The 13820-nt window shown below is 40.8% G+C and overlaps 1 protein-coding gene across 2 annotated transcripts in view; it reads left to right on the top strand.

The window, feature by feature from the left end:
* Positions 1–6173, top strand: part of LOC105200921 (cell adhesion molecule 2) — an 88122-nt gene extending 81949 nt beyond the window's left edge. Inside the window, exon 8 of one of the 2 annotated variants that reach the window (XM_039450207.1) lies at positions 1120–6173. In XM_039450207.1, the coding sequence (XP_039306141.1) occupies positions 1120–1202 (83 nt within the window). In that variant the 3' untranslated portion in view covers positions 1203–6173. The remainder of the gene's footprint in view (positions 1–1119) is intronic. The other variant, XM_011168726.3, reaches the window with a different exon arrangement.
* The last annotated feature ends 7647 nt before the right edge of the window (positions 6174–13820 follow it).

Genomic DNA, 13820 nt, shown 5'->3' with positions numbered 1-13820 from the left:
GTTTTTTATATGGCATGCATTTATGGTTTATCATATATGCGTATGCAGCATATTGATTTTTTTACTTTGTTCAATGACTTCCACATTTTGCTATTAAACTTTTGCATTTTTTTGCATGTATTTTAGCATAATCAAAACAGGGTAAGGGTTTAACTAGAACGAAGAAACTGTCAGCATTAAGAATGCGTAGTAGCGAGTACAAGTATAGGGACGCCGTTTGCGAAGTCGTTCATTTCGTTACGAAATGTATCCGAAAGTTACACACGTTTCAGCTAAACTACCGTTCCTCTAAAGAAAACTAGCTTATCGAGTTATCTCAAAGCACTCGTGCGTGACGGAAGTGATGATACCAATTCCAAACTTCTATCTGTTTTCTATCTAAAAATCTATTTAAGATCTGTAATTGCTATTGTAGATATTGTAAGCAGATTAGATATTTACGCGAACCTTTAAATGATTCGGGTCTCTTTTTTAGGAGATACTGTATATTCGAGCTTTCTTTTATTCAACTAATACTTTCTTAGCTATGCTATATATCACTCCAAGAATTAAATAATAACCTACATTTCGCGCTGCTTTCGTAAAAATAGATTTATATATTTTTTTGTTAAAAAATAAACTCATTTATATATAAAAAAAAAAAAAAAAAAACGCGAAAAATAGATCGTTATATAATTCCTGAAGTTATATGTAGATTTCAGAGAGATTTCTAAACATCTCTTTTTTTACGTATATCATTTATCAATATGCCAACGGAATTTGCGCAAATGAGATTTTTTTATCCCACATTACAATCTTCGCGTCTGACAGTGATTCAAATATAATAATTAAATGTCACAATTAACATCACACCGTCACTCATATTAAAACGGTAATCTTACTTCCACGAGATAGTAAACTCAATTGTCACTGGACTAAATTAACACGAATATCCAGTTACGTAGCAAATAGTATGACAATTTTCTTATTGACGATAAAGAGAAAAGATAAGAGAATTGTAGACTGACTTAAATCTAATAAAATGTCACTTTCCGCTTGTTTCATTGACGATCCATCAAAGTTGATGAATCGAAAAAAAGATTTGCGCTAACAATTTTTATTCCCCCCTACGTGTTTCAGTTCAAGGTCTCGCCACCCTGACAACACCATCGCTATTTCTGTTGGTGGCTGCGGTACTACAACGATTTCTGCTACCCATATAGACCCTTTCGGCGCGATGAGGGGCATCAAGACGACTCTAACGCGAGAGAAGACAGGGAGAAAGCGGATCACGGCGGAAGAGGGAAGGCGAGGAACGACCAAACGTTTCGTGACGAAAGACAATCATATCTTAATACGAAGCGAATTGCGACGAGAAATCGGGGGATTCGCGCCAGACTTGTCGATCATTATTGCAACGGCGGACGGCCACGAGTTCTTGCGATTTTTGCTCGTCGCTGCGCCTTCTCGTTAGACCGAGCGAGAATCGTACTGAATAAGCATCGATCTGCTCGTCGTTGCTCTCGAGAGTATATTTCCTCGACACACGCGTAAAATCGATAGATAGTCTAATTAACTACGAAAGAAAATACGCGATAACCAAGTGGACATCCACCAAGTTCTCGCACGTGCGAGGAACTCCTCCTCGACGCTCGTCTATTCTGTTAGAATCGATATCTGCGCCGTTACTCGTGAAATAGATTCAAATCGGCCGCACTCGGGGGTTCAAACTCTCGATAACGAGAGGGAACTTTTCGAACTTTCTATCTTAACGATATAAGTTAGAAAATGAACCAATTCTGCAGCCGTAAAATAAAATTTGAATAAAATTTCATTAACAAATTATTACGGATTCAACAGGAATTGCCAATTGGGAACGTCACTCGATATCATTACATAAAATGTAAAACATTGATTTCTTTTTCCTTCTTCGGAAGTTTGAACCCTGTGAATCTTTTTATTTTTTTATGTATTATTTTGTTAATAGTTCACAAAAAATGAAGTAAAAGGTGCAGTCAATCGAGTCATCGGATAAGGAATGAGATTTTGCGCTCAGGATAGAGAGAAGAAGAGTAAGTACCTTCAATGACGTATCAGAAATAACATTCGCGATCAAAAATTTCACATCAAGAAAATTTAACAAGCTAAAAATGCATCTAGCAGTTTATATAATGACACGGTTCCACATGTAATTTTCGTTACGACGCAATTTTTGACGTTTGCAATATTTTTCCGTTAAAATAAAAAGCATGCAAATCCCGTGTTTCATATTTTCGTTTTTCGACTCGCTCTATATTTGAATCATAAAAATAGTTTAAAAATAATCTGAATAAAAGGAGAGACGTGACAATGTATACGGAAAAAAATGTCTCGGGGAAGTAGCTTTAAAAAAAAAACTGGTACATATAATTTCCTGCGTAAGATATGCAAGTTTTAATTTATAAGTTTTCCCGTGATATAATGCCATGAATTTTTGCAACCGGGAGAAATCAATTTGAAAGCGTCGAGAACGTTGTACCTCAGGGTTCGAAAACCTTCTCAGCGTGATATCGTCGTCAATAATAACGGGCACAGCAGTTGTCGTCGGGATGCAATCGTTATCGATTGTATACGTGCCGCGACCGAGTGTAAATATATACAACAACTAGGTAGACACACGTTTTCATCGAGCCCCGTCGTAAGCTTCCTTCATTCTAATTATAACTTTTAATTGATACGTGTAATTAATATAATAAGCCAAGATGAAACTCGCGGATCTCCAATTGCACGAGTACCCTTCCTTTTTGCTGCATGATACATTATCACGCCGAAAAAAAAAACTCGTTAAATGGATAAGTGCAAAAAAGAAAAATCTTATCGCTGGAGCAAACAGTAATCCTGAATAGAATTTATCGTATTTATTGTCACAGACAGGAATATTGTTAAAATCTTGAAGAAATCTATTCTTCGTTATACAAAATGTCTATAAATAATGCATGCTTCAGTTTCCGTTTTTATCGTTTCATATTCCATAATTCATCCAAGAATTATTAAAATTCAAATTATATTTAAAATCGAACATTTGATAAATACCGTTGGATGAATTTAAAAAAACAGATTTTTTTTTAAAAAAGCCCTTACATTTCCAATTTAAAAAATTGTCTAGATATTTTATTTAAAAATATTTTAAAAAACATTATTTCAAAATTATTTTATATTTAATCTTTATTAAAAAGATAGAACAAAATTTATTCAAGCGTTATACAAATACTGAAATTATAATTTAATTATAATTATAATTTTATGTAATCGTTTGATTAATCGATTGTAGATGTGCAATATCAATGAACATTTATAAATTTGCAAATCGAAAATCACAGTCCTGTAAAATGTTAAGGAGCCCATTGGCTTGCTGTTTGCCCTGGGGCGTTTCGACACCTGCGAGATCGTACAAGCGCATAAAATGCATAACGAACATCAGAGTTGCAGCATGCGCGAAGTGTTTATTTTTTTTTATCGCGTAAACACACACATGTATATAAACATATATGCACGAAGCGGTAGCAGCCGCCATCAACGATCGCGAGCGATCGGAAAATATGATTCATACGCGTAAGCCGATTAATTTACAAAGTTCAACGTACACACGGCTGACGTAGATATTTATACAGGACTCTCCGCGGAAATGCGTTATTTTTTCACCCGAGATTAATAGTTGTTACATTTCCGCGTCCCACTGTGTTTTCGCGTGTCTCGCTGGTACAGTTGTGCGTCGTCGCGATCGACAGGTCAACGTAAATAAATAAACGTTCATGTGATAAATATAATAACCAGATTTTCGGAGTACGGGTCGGGAACGTTAGTTAAATCTATTGCGTCTGAAGGACATTGAGAGATCTCAATGAAGCGGAACTCACGCCCGAAACTAGAACGTTAATTCTCATGGGAACATTAGATGAGAGGATATTCACAGACTATACGATTAAAATACCGCTCATTAAGGTTTGATTAGACGCGCTTCCGAGAGGACGATTCGATAAAATATTCAATTCGAATCCCGGAGGGTTGTGCGAACGATATTGGTCTTCACATCGCGCGAATATAATCATCTTCCATAATCCACGGAATAACCACTCGTCGTAACTGTGTATGCGAAACGATATCTAATAGGAAGTCTTCGTGTATATTTTTGCGTATAATGATTTGCGCCATTAGCCTATTATTACTGCAATTCCCAGTTGTTGAAATTTCCAGTTTTTATCGGGGATTCCATGAGTCGGCGATGAAGCGTACTGAAATGTTAAAGACGCGCACGCAAGGGAATGACGTTACATTATTCGCTCTTTGTTTCGCTTTTTCTCGAGATGCGCGTGTTTATCGACGACAGCGTGCAACAAATACAAACCGTTAAGCTCTTCCAGTTCCACGCTTCCCGTTTCGAAATCGATAACTTCCTAGATAACGGCAGCAAGGTCTCGCGATCACACGGGATCGTTCGCAGGATGCGGCGCGTTTATACGAGGAGTCGCGTGAAGCTGTAAAGAGGAACGGTGTGTACGACGGCTTTTCGTTTATGGCAATTTCGTGCTGGGATTCAGCTATTGCGCTCGGCGAACGCGTTGAGTCGAGCGGAGACGCGTTTCGGCGTGATGAATGCAATTTGCGGGATGAAGAAGAGCTCGTTCTACATATGATTTTTAGCGAGTTATTATGGCGCGCGTGTGGTAAGTTCTGCGTGATCGGGGTATCTCTTTGGCATGCAAAAGACCTGCCGGAACTTAAAGGTGGGAGGTGAAGTTTCGAGTTGGGAATTTATCATTAATTCTCAGCATCGCGCTGCGTCACGGCTTAAGAAGGTAACACGTCATCGCGACAGTATGAAGGTATATATACCGTATTAATTACGTATACGTGTAATCGTACGTCACCGTACCTTCATTTACTTCGATTCCTTTTTTATGCGATTCGTTTATTTTTATTACTATCAAACATGCAAGTAGGCACAAGTAGGTGACCTATTTTGAAAATATTTCCGATATTTTATGTGCAAGCATTCGAAATAAAGTAAAAAGCATGGAATCTTCTTTCATATATGTGAATCATTCGTATTGATTAAAAGTTTGAAACAGAGTACCAGGGGATACGTAATAAATAGTCGAAATGATCGCTCTAATTTCGTTTTTATTTTCATTTGTAAATCAGCAAAATTTTTTCCAAAAATTATTATCATTTTTATCTTTATTATTAACGTTTGAAATAATAAAGACAGTTCGATGTTTTAATACCTTATTTGATATGAGAAATTCTGCAGATGCATAAATTCCGCATATTACATCGACTACTTTTTTTTTTTTTAGCAATTATCACACTTTGCCATATAGTTAATAAACTTCGCCGGCACGGTTAACCGCACTCGACGTACAAAAACTGTACATAGCTGATACGTCTTTTGTGATTACGACAGGAGAACGCGAGGCACTTTACATTTACATATTCCAGGCGAGCAGGCTTTAGCTTTTCATTTGCTTTGAAGTGTCGTTGGACGGCAGTATGTTTTACGTCTTATCGGGGGGACATATCTCCGATATTTACGGCGGCGTTGGCCGAGCAAAGAATTGTACATACCCTTGTATATAACTGCGCTGTAATGTATAATAGTAAAAGGTTACTCGAAGAGGGGACTGAAGGACTTCGGCATCCCGGAAGTCTCGCGTGTGATTAAACGGATGCGAGGATGTCAATCTCGCGTCCGACAGGAAGATAACGGAAGTATTTAGCCATATTGTGAAAGTGTTCAAATGGCGCGTCTCTCGAGTGTCGCCAGTACAGATAAGGAATATACGCGAGAACGCGCCCGTATCTTCGCTCGCGAGGCGAGACGTGTAGTTATTAAAAGAAGAAAAAAAATAAAGATGATGTACTCGGTGTTAGCTTTCAGTTGTAACGAGCTTCTGGATACACACATACACACGTACATACACACATACACATACACACAGTAAAAACGCCGATGCGAAAAATAAATATATGTACCTCTGTACACACCTGTGTTTTTGAGGCGGTAAACGCACGAGAGGCTCTTCGCCATCGCGACGAAGAATCGAGCGTTCCGCTCTAATTGAGATATCAGGAACCTACGAGAAAGATTATGTTCTTATGTGTATGGCCTAATGTATATATTTCGCGAATTTAGTAATAAATCATATTTCATTATACTCGCGGCGCTTTCATTACTCCCAAAATTCATTATCCACAAATTGATATTGAGAAGCGTGCAATATTGATTATTGCTCAAACGTTGATATACACTTTTTTGTACTCGTCATACTTTTTTTATACTTTCAGATCGCGCGAAAGATAGGATTAGTCGAAATCAAGATTAAAAACGTTCGGCCTTCTCGTTACGAAGACAGTTTAAGCCGCGGATTAATATTAAAGTCGTTAATTATTATTTATTTCGCCAATAAACATGACGCAAACGAGCTGACGTTGACGCGCGTATGCACGAGACCAATATTATTTTCCCTACGCCAACTTCATTTTCTGAAACAATTCATACTCGCCCGAGAGAAACAACTCATACTCGTACGTGGATCGTTCGAGGGCCGGTGGAGCTCGATGGAGAATAAATGCGTCGGAAAATCGCGAGCCTTCGTGTTCAGGGATCGTTGGACGCAACCAAAAGAACAAGAAAGAGAAAGAGAGTGAGAGAGAGAGAGAGAGAGAGAGAGAGAGAGAGAACGATGCACCTGGAATGAGCCAGATAGAATTTGAAATCTCCGGTCGGTGTAAACGGTTGGTCTACCAGCCGTTTCCTTGCTCGGTTGATCGTAGACCGCCGGAAAACGATTAACGCTAACGACTCGTGCGAGGAACTCGTGAGAGAAGAGAGGATAGAGAGGACGAAGCGAAAAGAAGGAGGACGGGGAGACGCATGCCGACGTTTGAATATGTATCGATGCATATTTTACCGGGCGCTATCGGAAAAGATTTTCGGCGAAATCCCAAAATCCCGCGATTCGAGGCAAACCAAAGCCGGTTATACGTCCCATGGTTACGATGTCACGGCGGCATAGCGGCGCTATAATACCACTGTATAATTGTAATACGACCGCATTAACAATGGCAATACCACGGCTGATCACTGAGCGACGAGATATTTTCTACGCACGCACGTGCCGTAACTTCGGAAATAAGCATGAAATTAATTATCGTTCACCGCGGCATACCGCGTTAACTGTGTGCTTGTTTAACGTTATTATTCACCGGCGCATACCATGCTAACTGGCGTTTATTTAAAGTTACGACATAAGTTATTACGCGAAGAGATACGATACGCATTATAACATCCACCCTCTTTGCGTGTTTATTTAATTGCAGCGCGCGCGCATATATTTTATACTGATCTGTGTACCGAAGTACACTCAGATTGTATCGGTCACTCCGAACAGTCATAACATTCGAGTAGACGTAATTGGAAATAATTTCGCATCGTTGCGATTCTCACTGGCCACTCTACTACCTATTTAATACGACCGCTAAGCGCTCGTTTATGAAAAGTGTCGCGCCTGTTGTCGATCATTACCACTAAACGCGTTCAGCGAAACTCGCGGTGATCTCTTCGTCTACAGGCCTCGTGAATATTGACTAGTTGCCTAATCGGTTCTTGGCATAATGGACCAAACAATTCCCACGGTACGCGTAATAAAGCAGGTCCGTGTAGATGAACCGCCATTGGAAAATCGATAACAGGCGATGCGGACAGATACTATCTGCTGGCATGTATCCGATACAGGCATGGCTCGTGCCAGAAGCATTGATCGCGTTACCAGCACATGAATAAGCGCCGCGAAAGGAGGGATTATAACGAGCGGCGGACAGGAGACGAAGGGGAAAGGACGAACCGATCTGGGACGCGGGGCGGAGTGGCGGACGCGGAAACGAGAATGTTTGAGCGCGAAACTCATCTCCACGTCCCCTTGACTTTTACAAACTCACTTTGATCCGGTTAGTATTGACACGGGTGGACAAGCTTGATTTATAAGCGAGAGTGCGCGCGACACGTCATGAGTGCATGTCTCGTAATGCACTTGACAACGCGACACGGACGATATCGCACGACGAGTCGTGATGGAAAACGAGCCTTGTCGGGGTCTCGATGCTCCCTTTCGACCGCGTTTAACGACCGAACATATCACTTTTGGCTCGGTAACGCGAGATAATTAATTATGCTGCCAGCTGACACCTGCCCGCGCTAAATCCGCGGATCGTCCGTCGCCCCGCGCGCGCCGTTCACGTTCCCATCACGCTCTCGCGATCTCTGCGCAACAAAAGCCGCTCTTTTCCCCTAGCTTCGCGTTCGATGCTGAACGCGCACGGGTTCAGGATTCTGCGGGAAACATAATCGCGATGCGAGGCCTTTTAATATCGAGCCGAACGCGATATTATTCCACGACTGGCGGATATTCAAATATCCAAGAGAGGAGATTTTCATGAATAAGCCTTCAAGACGTGACCTTGGCGCTTTATTGAAATTATTCCAATGCTGGATTGTCGGAACGGGCAAATCGGTATCATAATGAATTGATCGATCCATCGATATACTCTCATCGACACGGCGCGGTGCGGCGGCGGCGGCGGCGGCGGCAGCGATGCCATGCCGTTGACCTCGGGTGTGCAGCTACCTTTCTCCAAAATGCGGTTTCCTGTCTCATTATCGCTGACGAGCCAAGCCGGCGCATCGTTTACTCGTTTCTGTAGTTTGCTTTTCATTTCCTTTTATTCTTTCCTTTCCCGTTTCCTCTGCGTGTGGAGTCTGCGGAACATTTTCAGACGACCGGTGCGCGACAATTCTCTCGAGACTTGGAGATTATATATAGCGAATTAACCCCTTCTCGCGTGTAAATTCGCGCATCTGTCGCGGCCAATTTAAAAGTCACGCTTCCACATATATAATCTGCAATAAAACGGTGTGCATACGTAACACGCGAATATTTAAACAGATTATTGCCAGAAGCTTTTTGCTCACCGCCCAGTAAATGGACAACATTTTTGATAATACAGAAAAATAATATCAGAATTTTAAGTCACGCGCCGACGAATTTATCGAATAGCATTGCCATATATTTCTACGTCGAGTTTCTATGGTATCGCGAAACATATGCTTGCATTAAAAGTGTAAATATGCGCTGATAAAATGAATGTTTAAAATCGATAAAAAAACTAACAATCAGTGAAATTCTGCCGTTAGGTAACTCCAAATGTTTATCATGCTCGAAAAAAATCATTAGACAATCTCTGTTAATCGCAACTTATTTTTCAGTCAAGTTCACAAATTTATTTACAAATTTTTTTTTCGCGAATGTAAGCAAGTTAATAGTTTAATACTAAATTGAATTTCCTGATGCTTCAATTTTTTACAATTAATCCGTCTTTTTGGTCCGCCAATAATTTATACCAGGATCTTTGGCAATATGTACCATGATGAAGAGAGAGAAAGAAAAAGAGTTGTGCTAAAAGTTAATAGCTCGAGTGCGCAATTCCTTATTTCAAGGGAAGATCTGTTGCTCTAGCACCTCCTCGGTACTTGCAAATGCGGGAAAATCATGAGTAACCCTGGAACTTTCAACCGCGCGAAACATGTATCAGCGTACTTGCTCCGATTCATGGCAATCGTTCACCATCTCCGGTAATTTCTTCCGCTTTCTCCCTCCCTTCCACCCTCCACCACCTCCTCTTCCTCCCCTCTCTCTCCCTCCTGTTCTGAATTATAGAATGTTAAAACGAAGCGGTAAAGCGCACCTGCTTCTCACTAAAGAGAGAGAGCGCACGAGAAAGGATCGATCGAAACCACTTGCGAGTTCGCATACGTCCTCGCGGAATTTCACTCCCGCTCGTATGGTGGCAACTTTGCGATTCCGTATATCGACTACGTATATCGGTCGGTCTAACGAGCTGCCGGGAGAGAAATTGTTTCTCTACCCGTGAATACGACCGATCGATGAACGGTCCGAGGCCGAGCGCAGACCGATGCCGTCCTGAGCTTTAAGCGCGCCCGACTTGCCCGCGAACTCTTTATCGTAGCATATTATCAAAGTGGGCTCGCGCCATTTCAAGCGGCCGCGCGAGCTCTTGTAATTTTCTGGTAATAGCTCTTATCTTTTTACACTACTCCTGAGTGTTAGCCGGCTTTTTAATTGACCGATATACCGGATACAATGATTCTCGCGATACCTTTCGCTCGCGCCGCGATTCCGTCATGCGCGCGATGTCTACGACGTACTTAACGTCAACAACATCCGTTTCTTTTGATTCTAACACGTTTGAATTACTTCCTCTTTCCATCGTCTAGTCCACCCACGCGTAACAAGCCAATTACAAAAACCTTTAAATTTCTCTATGTGATATTAAACATTTCTCCTCGCAAAACCCGTTCGTCCGTTATATAACGCCCGATCGGCTTTAAAACATTCATAGATTTTCGATTAAGCTCTATATTTTAATCGCGACATCGAATATTCAGTCAGCGGTGGGATTAGTCTAGCGGAAGTTATCTACCGATTACACAGATATATTCTCAAGCGATATCTGCAGAATATACGTTTTCACACTTGGCAAAATGTAATTATGAAATAACGAAAAACTATAAGATCGGATAAATTTTTTCACGAGATAGATTACAGATCTACTTATATACATCCAGCCGTGACGCGAAATTCAGAGAGATCGCGAAAATGAGGCAGTCGATTCGGTCAGCGCGAACAGTGGCTCGTTATCGGCGTCGCGGCAACGCGAAATTTCTCCGCGGTTGGATCGGCGTGTTAGCGGGAGAGTCCCGAGTGCAATCTCGATGACCCTTCATCCTGCCAACGTCCAGGACGCGTACCGGACGCCGGTGCCCGACGTGAGCGTCGCTCGCGCTCGCGTGGAGGGCGACGGCCGCGCACGTACGTGTACGCGTCCGTTCGACCGGTCGGTCCAATACGTCCTCGCTCTACTGTCACTTCATTTGCCGTCCCCTAGCCGATCGCCCATAGCTTTCACGTTCGCTCCCGCTGCGACGCGCGCGAGCTCTCAAATCCGAGGCTTTCTCGGATCCCCTGTCGCCCTTTCTCTCCTCCCCCCTCCCCTGCCACCTGTTCCATGCCCACTGCCCACCTTACTCGTGGTAAGGGCATGAGAGTCCAGGGGGGGTCCATTCTCGTTTCTGCACGTTGACGGTGACCCCATGCCGCATACACACTACCCAACGCGTACGCGAACGGATGCGGTCACATAATCAGCACTATTGACGCCATTATGGCCCGCAACGGCAACCCCTACCGATGTCCCGTCGATGTCCCCATCACTCGTCTCTCTCAAATACATGGCTCGACATCCTCGCCGTACCATCCCCCCCCCTTCCCCGCGATTTATCCCATCAACGAAATTTCGTATTCTCGTCGACGAGCCTCGCCGGAGATGCACAAATAAACAGGCCACGCCGTCTAATTGTCTTTGTCCCCGTGGGTCGATTATCCTTCGTAGTCCACTCTAATTCGTCCGCTCTAGTCTACCGGATCTAGTTTCTACTTGCTGTCTTTAATTTTATTTTTCTCCTCCCGTCGGCGTTTCTTTTAATTTTTCTCACGAATTCCAAAGTAGAATGCACGTAGGATTTTTTTAAAGAGGTCTTTGAATAACGACAAAACTTTATTATTAGAATAAAAGAAGGAACGTTAGACTATTTTGCTTCTCATTATCCGTGATCATTTTTTTATCTCTCTTCTTTTATAAAACTTATTTTCACCAATCTCATGTTCATTTTTTTATCAGTTGTTTTTTGATTAAATAATTTTGTTACTTTTATTGCGTACACTTTTGATGGTTCGCCTTTTCAAAGTTCTTTTATTTGGAAAGATTTTTTTGCAAGGAAACTTTTGAAAGACGTTTATGCACTTGACGTATGTTTTTTACCTTTGTAAGGTCTCTTTGTCAGGTATGTTGCATAACGTAATTATGCAACTTTATTTTTAATTATACTTTTATAAAAGAAGGCTTGTTATAGAATATTTTACATTCGTATTTAAAATCATAAAAATTAAATTGATACAAACTGTGTCAAATTTCCTAATTCGTACTATCGCAAAGTTTATTGTAAGGAAGTAATACTAATATAAGATTTGAAAGTAATAATAGTAAAATTAATATTTATTATGACTAAAAGTATGTCAATTACAAAAATAAATCCATACTAGTTTTATTTCAATATCCGTACCTTTTCATTATTTATTAATTATTTTATATTTGACCGATAAATTATTAATAAAATAAATATTAATGGTTCCTTATATTCTTAATTACTTTAATTCAGAAATTCGATATTTTCGAAGATGATACAATTTAAGAGACCGCAAGTACGTATTAGACGACCGACTTTCTATTATAAATCACACTTTTTGCAGCATGTTATAGAAAAACTTATAAAAAATTAATTTATCATCGAAAGATTTAACATATAATAATAGATAACTGAAACATGAAATTAAAATTTCAAACTTTGATTTGCATTCTACGCAGCACAAATGCGAAATATTGTATAATAGAGAATAGTTCAAGTGGTATGCATTTGACAACTCTCCCTTGTATAATCAAACATTAATTAAATCATTTATCGATTGCAGAGGTTTCGATGCTCGCTTATTGTAACATCACAATACTCTTCGCGCAAGACTGAAGATTTTGCAGTGCTCTTGCAATTTAACGCGAGAGTTATCGTATGCACTGCAACGGTGACACGAGAACTTTCACGCGAACGTTTAGATTCACGCGCGCCCGATAAGTTTACGTGGCGCACTTGACTCTCCGTCGCAAAATACTAATTTCCACGAGGTGCGCAATTTGCGCCCGCGGTATGCCCCGCGGTTATTACCACGTACCGCAAGATCACGCCACGGTTATCATATTTTTTTTATTTCGTCATTACTCGTAATACAGACCTTTCGTGTCGGTTATTAAAAGCGCCGCGGGAAAACGCGCGCTGCGTGATACGACGCATTACCGTTTATGAAAAACCTGGTATTATCCGATTTTATTACAAAACTAGTTGCGGCCACTGCGCTTATGAAGATTTCACATGACCGGCCGGGACTTACCGGATATCGATCCACTATCAATTTGATGCTGTTTAATTTAATTTTCCACCGACTTACGGAAAGACGCGAATCTCCGGAATCAACAGTAATTACTCTCAAGGTAATTGATTATTGCTTTTGCAAATACATGCTGTTTCCTAAGCGCTACTTTATTTACACATCGTTTGCTACAATTTTTTAATTATAATTAAATCTGATGTTGTTAATTGATTTAATTCTAACAATAATATTATTATCTCTTTCATATTTTCCGAAATGTTTTTTTCCCTCGCCATGTAATATGCGTTTTTCATCGATATAAAAATAAAAAGTCAGATTTTTTATTATCACATATAACTTGCAACATCATCTTTTTTAATCACCACGGTAGTAATTACAATTTCCAAATACTGCATATGCTCGTGCACCTAAATGAAGGTGGTATCTCTTTATGAGAAAATTCATCGCCCGGCAGTCGTGCACGTTACGCGACAGACATTAAACTCACGTGTAAACAACGCGACTTGACGTAGACGAGGAATGTATTGCCGGACTAAGGGCAAATATGGACGAAACTGCAATTTCACTGACACACATACACACATCTAATGAAGCAGTGGCACTCCGATATCGCTGCCTTGCGAAGCGTTTCGACTCGCGCGATCGTACTTGTCCAAACTTCCATAACAGCGACTACGTTAATTCCGTCTTTGAGCGAACGCAATATTCGTCAGGAATCCTCTCTTCATC

This window comes from Solenopsis invicta, chromosome 6, assembly GCF_016802725.1.
Source record: "Solenopsis invicta isolate M01_SB chromosome 6, UNIL_Sinv_3.0, whole genome shotgun sequence".
NCBI lineage: Eukaryota > Metazoa > Arthropoda > Insecta > Hymenoptera > Formicidae > Solenopsis > Solenopsis invicta.
The sequence above is the reverse complement of the archived record's forward strand: the minus strand, read 5'-3'. Positions and strand labels throughout refer to the sequence as shown.